Consider the following 9,631-nt stretch of genomic DNA (forward strand, 5'->3'; position numbering starts at 1 on the left):
CACAATCCCCTTGAAAAAGGGGACCAGACAAGGATGCCAGATATCGTACTTGAAGTTTTAGCTAATAGCATAAGGCAAAAAAAGACATCAAAGGTGAAGGAAGAGGTGAAAATATCCTTTCACAGATGATATGATTTTATATATAGAAAATCCCAAAAGCTCCGCAAAGGGAGTACTGGAAGCAATAGAGGAATATGGCAGAGTGGCAGGATACAAGATCAACAAACAGACGTCTATCAAACTGCTATACACATCAGACAAGATCACAGCAGAGGAGATAAAAAAAGGTGATAACCTTAATAAGAGCCAAGCACAAATTGTAATATCTAGGAATATGACTGACTAATAAAACCAAAAGATTTGTACAAGGAAAACTACAGAACACTATTAAAAGAAACCAAGAGTGACCTCAACAAATGGAACTATATCCCATGCGTGTGGATTGGAAGACTCAATATAGTAAAGATATCAGTTCTGTCCAAGGCACTACGTAAGTTTAATGCAATCCCAATAAAATTACATAATCTTTCTTCAAAGAAATGGAAAAACTGATTACCAACTTCATATGGAGAGGGAAGAAGCCCAGAATTAGCAAAGGACATAAGGGGGGGCGGGGGGGGCGAGGCCTTGCTTTACCTGACTTTAGCACATATTATACAGCCACAGTGGCCAAAACTGCACTGTACTGGTATAATGACAGATATTTAGACCAATGAAAAAGTACTGAAAACTGATAAATAAAATCATCAGCATACAGACAACTGATCTTTGATAAATGGTCCTAAAAATATCAAATGGGAAGCAGATGCCCTCTTCAACAAGTGGTGCTAGGAAGAATGGACATCTACCTGCAGAAAAATGAAACACGACCCTTACCTCACTCTATGCACAAGAATAAACTCAAGGTGGATCCACAGACCTCAACACAAAATCCCAAACTATTAGGGCCATCAGTGAATCGATTGGTACCAACCTGAGAACTTTGGTTCAAGGAATACATAGGCTATCAGAAAAAGATAAGGACACAAATACAGATGAATCACAAATTGACAAGTGGGATATTCTGAAGATAAAACTCTTGCGTACATCAAAAGAATTCACCAACAGAGTAATAAGAGAGTCCAGGGACAGGGAAAACATCTTTAGCAATGACACATCAGACAAAGGCCTTATTACTAAAATCTACAATACTTTGCAGGCTTACAATAAGAAAAAAACAAAACACAACAAAAAACTAACTGCTGACTAAGGAGGTGGGCAAAGGACCTGAACAGAAGTTTCACAGGGGCAGCAATCTGAATGGCCAATAAACATATGAGAAAATGTTCCTGATCATTAGCCATAAGAGAAATGCAAATTAAAACACCAATGATATGCTACCTAAGACCCTCAATGATAGCCCAATTCAAAAAATCAGAAAGCAACAAGTGTTGGAGGGACTATGGTGAGATAGGAACTCTCATCTACTGCTGTCGGACCTGTAGGTATGTACAGCCACTATGGAAATCGATTTGGTGACAGCTAAAGCAGATGGAAATTAAGCTACCACATGACCCAGCAATCCCCCTACTGGGCATATACCCAGAAGAGGCAAGAAACAAACCAAGGCCAGACATCTGTGCTCCAATGTTCATTGCAGCACAGTTCACAATTGCAAGGAGTTGGAAACAAACCAAATTTCCATCAACAGACAAATGGATTAGACTGTGGTGCATACATACAATGGAGTATTATGCATCCCTAAGAAGCAGTGATGAATGTATGAAGCACATCATGGGAAGAGCTGGAGGAAATTGTGCTAAGTGAAGTAAATCAAGCACAGAAAGGACAAGTACATCATGAGTCCTCTGAGGTAAGTTTAAAAATGCAAAAGGGGCATCGGAAAAATGCTACTGAATACAAACATTCCTTAGGTCTGGTTCAGGTAGTCTGGAAGGGGCCAGAACAAATCCAGGCATACATATGGTAGCTATGCTAGACAGGTTTCTCAAGAAACAAAACTAGGATAATAATTATATATATATATCATAAGGAATAAACAGTTAATCTATAAAACAGTACAAATGGCTCAGTGCAACTCAGTTCCGTGAGACAGCTAATACATTGGCAGTCCTTCAGGTCTTGAGGGCCGCTGGATAGTTCTCTGTAGAGCAATTCAGGCTATCCGGCCACAGGCAGCAAACAACAAGACAGGTCACCAACAGTCAGCCAGATGACAGGGTCCGATAGTACCCAGCTCAAGAGATGTATACTCCAGTAGCGTGGTGAAGCATGTCTTGAAGGAACCTCAAATTGCAGTGACACAGTCCATGGGTTAGGTTTCCCACAGGTAGTGTAGCTTTCAAATTGAGGCACAGAACAAGCAAGGCAGCCCCACACTGCTCCAATCATCAAAGAGCAAGAGACAAAAAAGGCAAGGCTTGCTGAGCCATTTATCTCTCTGCCCTTCAATTAATCCCACATGTGTTCATTGGCCATGTTGGCACAATAAACCTACGTATCACAGTAGCCAACTGAAAAGGAGGGCAGGGGGCGGGGGAAGCAAAACAAAGAGAAAAAAGACATGCCTAGTGAGGGAACAGAGCACTAACAAACCCAAGGGGAGGGTATTGTTTATATCTCCACAGGGAAAGAGGGACCAGACTTTAACTAGGTGCTCCAAGACATGAATGCAACATACCGGAATGAAGCAGGGAACCTATAGAGAGGTCTGAAGGGCTAGCCCCAATCCCAACTGTGTGGACAGTGCCCCTTCCCCGCAGAAGAATTCCCTTCAGAGGACAGCACTGAAGCTACAGCTCAGGGAGAGGGACATGTCTGATCAGAGCGCACAGGAGCAAATGAAGGGAGAAGAGAGAGTGGAACACATCCTGACCCACCAAGCCCTGAGGACGATATTTCCCCTCAGAGCAGCCAAAGCACAGAGAGGACCATAGGGCCGGTCTCACTTACACCACCTCACTCACTGACCCATAGCTCTATGGGGGACAACATTGGAGACAGTTCGGGAATTGTGCCTGATCTGACCCCACCATACTGAGGTGAAATGGGCCAGGGCGTGGCACCACATCAGACTCGACTGGAAAACACTCCTAATGGCCAAAAAACAGACCTTGAACTATTTACAGGCTTTTTTTTGGTCGTTGTTTTGTTTCTTTTGTTGCTTTGTTTTACTGTCTTGTTTTTTTGTGCACATCAATATCTCTGCAGGTCTATCTAGATAAGATAGGTGGAATAAACAATCTGGAGGCGAACAAAATGGGACCAATAGTTCTGGGAGGACATGGGAGAGGCAGAGGTGGGGGAAAGGAAGTCGGTGTTAGCAAACCCAGGGACAAGGGAACAATAAGTAATCCAGAATTGATGGCAACGAGGGTGTAGGAGGCCTGGTAGGGTTTGGTAAAGGGCAATGTAACTGAGAGGAATTACTGTTACTCCAATGAAGGCTGAACATGTTAGTGGGACAGGAGGAGAGTAACAGGATATAGAAATAGGAGGCAAAGGGCATTGATAGAGGTATAAATACAGACATGTACACATGTAATTATATTTATGTATGATAATGGGGAGATAGAACTATGTGCATATATTTATAGGTTTAGTATTAAGGTAGACATTGGGCCTCTACTCAAGTACTTCCTCAATGCAAGAACACTTTGTTCTATTAAACTGGCATCCTTCCCAACACGATGCTCACCTTCCCAACACGGTCACTGAATACAAAGCAGGTGCATAAACAAATGTGGTGAAGAAAGCTGATGGCATCTGACTATCAAAAGATATAGCATCTGGGTCTTAAAGGCTTGAAGATAAACAAGTGGTCTTCTAGCTGAGAGGCAACAAAACACACATGGAAGAAGCCTCACATTACCAGATCTCAACACCTGCCACACAGTCAGAGTAGTCAAAACAGCTGGCACTGGTACAGTGATAGATATATAGATCAGTGGAACAGATAGAAAATCCAGAAATAAATGAATTCACCTACAGGCAACTGATTTTCAACAAAGGACCCAAAAACATTACATTGAAAAGGAACAGCCTCTTCACAAAACGGTGCTGGAAAAAATTGGGTATCCATTTGCAAAAGAATGCAACAACACCTATGTCTTGCCCAATGCAAAAATGAATTCAAGATCAATCAGAAACACAAATGTAGACCCTAGAGCTTTAAAGATCATCAATGAGAAAACTGGGACAAATTTAAAGGCCCTATTGCAGGACATTCACATACTAACAAATATAATCAAGGAAGCACACATGATAGAAGACAAGCAGATGACTGGGACCTACTAAACATAAACACTTATGTACATCAAACCAAAACACCACCAAACTCACTGCCATTGAGTTAAAGCTGACTCACAGTGACCCTCTAGGACAGCGTAGAATGGCTCCTGTGTTTTCTGAGACTGACTGTGGGAATAGACAGCCCTGTGTTTTCTGAGACAGTGACTCTGTGGGAATAGACAACCCTGTGTTTTCTGAGGAGCAGCTGTGGATTTCCTACTGCTGACCTTGCAGATTGCAGGTCAAGTCCTAGCTACTATGCCACCAGGGTTCCAAATCATAACCCACACACCACTGTTATAGTCGTGCATCTTAAAAATAATTTCCACAGGTGTGTGTGAGGGGTTCACCTCAGCAAGGGTAGTTTCTGGCCTTATAACATTGTCTTACAATGACCCCAATCAACAGACACTCCCTAAAGAGCGATTAGTGTACTTGGATGGTAATTAGAGTCAAGGTGCGTGTGTGAGGTGTGTATGGGGGGGGCTGTCTCAGAGAAGGTATGCACACTTTGTTGGTGGGTGAACCAGGTATGGCTACTTGACATTGGGAAAATGTTTAACATTACCTACATAGAACTTCCAGGTGAAGAATACACCTGGTGCTATGTTCCTAATTGGATACTTCTAGTTTCTGTCCAGCCCTTGGTGATGTAGGGTAGGTGCTATAGACAACTGGGACCATTGACTCTGCCCTTCAGGAGTACACATCATTTATAGCCCACACCAGGAGGATTCTGTGAAACCCCACTAAGCAAACTGGGCTTTCCTTCAAATTCACCTGTAGCCGATTGAAGGAACCTACATGCCCTCTTGGATTTAAAGCTGAAATACACTTTGTGAGAAGAACCAGATGATTTGAGGTTGTTGGACTTTGGTTCAGATCTCTTGCTTTGAGGGTGACCAATGAATGGTGGTTTGGGACTACCAGATAGTTGCTATTTTCATGCACTCATTGCTTTTTTATAATATGTCATAATCTAGCAAGCATATTTGTGCCTCTGTGAATGAGTGTTATTGAAAAAATTTGCCCTCTCTCCAACCCTTATTGTTTGTGTAAATAGAATTCAGTCACTTAAGATTTTAATATGTAGAAATTAACAATCCATGTACATTTGATCTAAAAAAAGTCCAACATTGATATATTTTCCTTTTCTTAACAGTCATTTAAATGATATACCATTGGCTAAATTAAGATACTGTCAATAGAATGACCACATGTCCCACCCATAGGGATAATTTTTTAAAAAACATTTTATTAGGGGCTCATACAACTCTTATCACAATCCATGCATATACATACATCAGTTATATAAAGCACATCCGTACATTCTTTGCCCTAATCACTCTCAAAGCATTTGCTCTCCACTTAAGCCCTCTGCATCAGGTCCTCTTTTTTCCTCCTCCCTCCCCGCTCCTCCCTCCCTCATGAGCCCTTGATAATCCACAGATTGTTATTTTGTCATATCTTGCCCTATCCGGAGTCTCCCTTCCCCCCCTTCTCTGCCGTCCATCTCCCAGGGAGGAGGTCACATGTGGATCCTTTTAATCAGTTCCCCCTTTCCAACCCACTCACCCTCTACTCTCCCAGCCTCGCCCCTCACACCCCTGGTCCTGAAGGTATTGTCCACCCTGGATTCCCTGTGCCTCCAGCTCCCATATGAACCAGTGTACAACCTCTACACTATCCAGCCCTGCAAGGTAGAATTTGGATCATGGTAGTTGGGGGGAGGAAGCATCCAGGATCTGGGGCAAAGCTGTGTTTTTCTTCAGTACTACATCGCACCCTGACTGACCCATCTCCTCTCCTAAACCCCTCTGTGAGGGGATCTCCATAGGGATAATTTATAATGTTCCCTAGACACTATTATTACTGGTAGGCACTCACTGATTTCTTCACTACACTTTGCAATAGCACTCATATCTTCATTGATCTCTTCATGAGGGCAAGTATCAAGTAGGGCCTTATTATAGGAACCAATTTTTCTTCAATTAGGGCTATGGTTAACTTTGAGTTTTACATCCGAAAACAAAAATCTATGCTTATTACCATTAAGTCAACTCTGGCAATCTTTGGGATAGAGTACAGAGCAGCAGTGGTTGTGAACTGATATATGTGTTACCCACTTGTGGTAGTTACACAATTTCATGTCAATTTGATAAAAAAAATGAAGGGGTGAATCCTCCTCGTGGACCTTGTGGATTGAGGATTCTGGAAACTTTCTCTCTTCCCCCCTTGATGCAGGACACACTCTCTCTGTTTGACCTTCTTGTTGACAATCCACATAGAGCCACGCTAATGGCAGCCAGAGCCTTGGAAATGCTTCCTCTGCCACTGGATCCACAAGAGTTTCTACTCACCTGCCTGCAATCTCCCTGCACTCGGCATCATTGTATGTGTTGTGTGAATCTGAAGTGGATTTTATAGACTAGTATCAGACATATGGTCCCATATTGGACTTATGGACTAGATCTGGACTGGGCTGGGATGTTTTCTTAATATACAATTACTCTTTGATATAAAGTTCTTTCTTATACACATGCATGAGTGTCCCTGGATTTGTTTCTCTATTCAACTCTGCCTAACACACCAATACACCATCAAACAACAACAACAACAATCCACTGTCCCGAGTTCATTCTGACTCATGATGACTCTACAGATCAGGGTTGAACTGCCCCTGTCAATTTCCCAAACTGTAAATCTTTACAGGAGTAGAAAGCCTATCTTTCTCCCATGGAGCTGCTGGTGTTTTTGAACAGCTGACCCTGAGGTTATCAGTCCAATGCTTAATCTCTATGCTACCAGGGCTCTTTAAATTCTACAACAAAAATCCCTTTTGGTACTAACTTAAAAACACAAGCTATAGTATGTTTCAAATCTGAGATAAGATGGTCTGGGACATAGCTTTATGGTGAGGCAATTACTAGTCCCTACCTATCTGTGGCTGACTCTCCGGATGGTGCTAATGGTTAAGTAATGGAGGTGATCTTCTTATGAAAGGTCACAGTCTTGAAAACCCACTGGAGCAGTTGTACTCTGCTCTTATGATGATGCCAGAGTCATGATGATGTCACGAGAATTGACTCCATGTCAACTAGTTTAATTTTCTTTCTTTGGGTTCCTTATACATGTTTAATATTTCTGATAAAATATTTGAACAAATTTCTTAAAGTATGATAACAATTAAAAGCTCTTCATGTAAACCTAAGGATACTATGAGTTGGGAATTGACTTGTAAATCTAAACTTTAATAGCAAGCTCAGCTGAATATCATTTATGATAACCCTACTGATTTTTATCAGATATTTCTTTCATGGAATGAGATTATCAGTATTATTTAGCTACTGTTTTAAAATATTGAAGTCTGTAAATTAGAAAGGAATGTTTGAAATGTGTTTTTTAAAAAAAATTTATCCACGAGTTTCCTCTTGTTGGCAAGTCTGAAATATAGCTCTGGTATCTCCTTCTGAAAATTCATCTGAGATGATGTTTAATAAGGGAAGGTCTATAGAATCCCTCCTTAAGTTTTCATGGAAAAAACTTTATGAATATTCTTCAGAGTTTTCTTTGATTTCATTTAAGATTCACTCATGATCTTTCTGACCACATCCCTGAAGGCTTGTTTTACTTGTTTATTCCGTAGAGTGTAAATGAAGGGGTTTAGTAAAGGGGCCACTGACGTATTGAGCACAGCTACTCCCTTATTTAAGGCAACTCCTTCTTTTGCTGAAGGTTTAATGTACATGAAGATGCAGCTTCCATAAGAGAGAGAGATGACAATCATGTGGGAGGAGCATGTGGAAAAAGCCTTTTTCCTTTGCTGGGCAGAGGGGATCTTCAGAATGGTCCTGATGATATTTGTGTAGGAGAGAATCACCAGCACCAGGGTAGTAGTCAAGGTTACAATTGCTAAGAAAAAGTCAATGATTTCCAGGAGTCTTGTGTCTGAGCAAGATATTTCTATGAGTGGTCCATAGTCACAATAATAATGATTCAACACATTGGAGGCACAGAAATCCAGCTGACTGGTCTGGATGATTGGGTATAAAATGATTAGGAACCCACCGAGCCAAGAGCAGAGAACCAGGTAGATACAGACTCTGTTGTTCATGATGGTTGTGTAATGTAGGGGTTTGCAGATGGCTACATAGCGATCATAAGACATGGCAGCCAGAAGGTAAAACTCTGTTGCCCCGAGGAATATGGCAAAGAAATACTGAGTGACACATCCAGCAAAACTTATGGCCTTATTCCCAGTTGAGATGCTGAACAGCAGCCTAGGAGTAAACGTGGTTGTAAAGGAAATTTCCAAGAAGGAGAAATTCCTGAGGAAGAAATACATGGGAGTCTGGAGATGGGAGTCCAGTAAAGTGAGAGTGATTATTGTCAGATTACCTAAGATGCTAAATGCATATGTAAGAAAAATAAGTAAAAAAATTACAGTCTGAAGCTCTGGGATGTCTGTTAGTCCCACCAGGATGAATTCTCTCAGATGTGTTTTGTTTTTCATGGCCAATATTTGGGCCTGTGAGGGTACAGAAGAAATAAATCAGTGATGAGAGGGGAGGGAAGCTCGGAAACATGAAGAAGAGGCTAATGTATTTGTTCTGGTAAATAAGGTAGGAATGAGTGTGACTGGTTAGATGGCACCAAACCACAACTACAAGTTTTTCCCATTGAATTGATTCAAGAGCTTTCCCTTCTGTCAATCTGACTCAAATTGATTTTCTTTTTTATTGGGCTGCTTGTCAAAAGATCGATTTTCTATAATTTCATGGTAGAAAGACAATCTTTTTCTTCTTTTAACTCCATTGTGAATTAGGTAAAGGTTTACAGAGCACATATCAGGTTTACACTAAAAAATTAACGCACATTTTGTTACAACTCATCCCTTCACTGTACCATCATTTATCCTACTATCTCCCGAGTTTCTTGTTTCTACCTTGCCTCTTTCCCACCCCACTGTACTTAGTCCTTGGATAAATGCTACCCTTTTGATATTAAAGTTTTGATTATTCCAACATAGAGTGAGTTGAGTTCCAGACCTGAAGGATGATTAAAGGCCAGAGTTTTGGGACTTCTAGAGTCTCAATCTGATCAGTAAACCTGATCACTTCTACGAGTTTAGGCTTTGTTCTACCTTTTCTTCCCATTCTTTGTAGTAACTAGCGGGCTAACGTTTTCCTGACTGAAGCATGGTATTTTCAATCACCTCATATGCATGTGGAAATGGTATATTGAATAAGGAATATTGATGGAGAATTGGTGCATTTGAATGGTGCTGATGAAAAATATTGAAATGACTGTGGATTGCCAGTAGAACACACACATCTATCTT

At 41.2% G+C, this 9,631-nt stretch overlaps 1 protein-coding gene across 1 annotated transcript; it reads right to left on the reverse strand.

Moving 5' to 3' along the window:
• Positions 1 to 7,870: 7,870 nt before the first annotated feature.
• Positions 7,871 to 8,806, reverse strand: LOC142451455 (olfactory receptor 6C4-like). Its single transcript, XM_075553247.1, has one exon. It carries the CDS (start codon positions 8,801 to 8,803, stop codon positions 7,871 to 7,873), a length of 933 nt encoding a protein of 310 aa, XP_075409362.1. The 5' UTR covers positions 8,804 to 8,806.
• Between the last annotated feature and the right edge of the window lie 825 nt (positions 8,807 to 9,631).

The sequence above is a fragment of the Tenrec ecaudatus genome, chromosome 6 (assembly GCF_050624435.1).
Source record: "Tenrec ecaudatus isolate mTenEca1 chromosome 6, mTenEca1.hap1, whole genome shotgun sequence".
Lineage (NCBI taxonomy): Eukaryota > Metazoa > Chordata > Mammalia > Afrosoricida > Tenrecidae > Tenrec > Tenrec ecaudatus.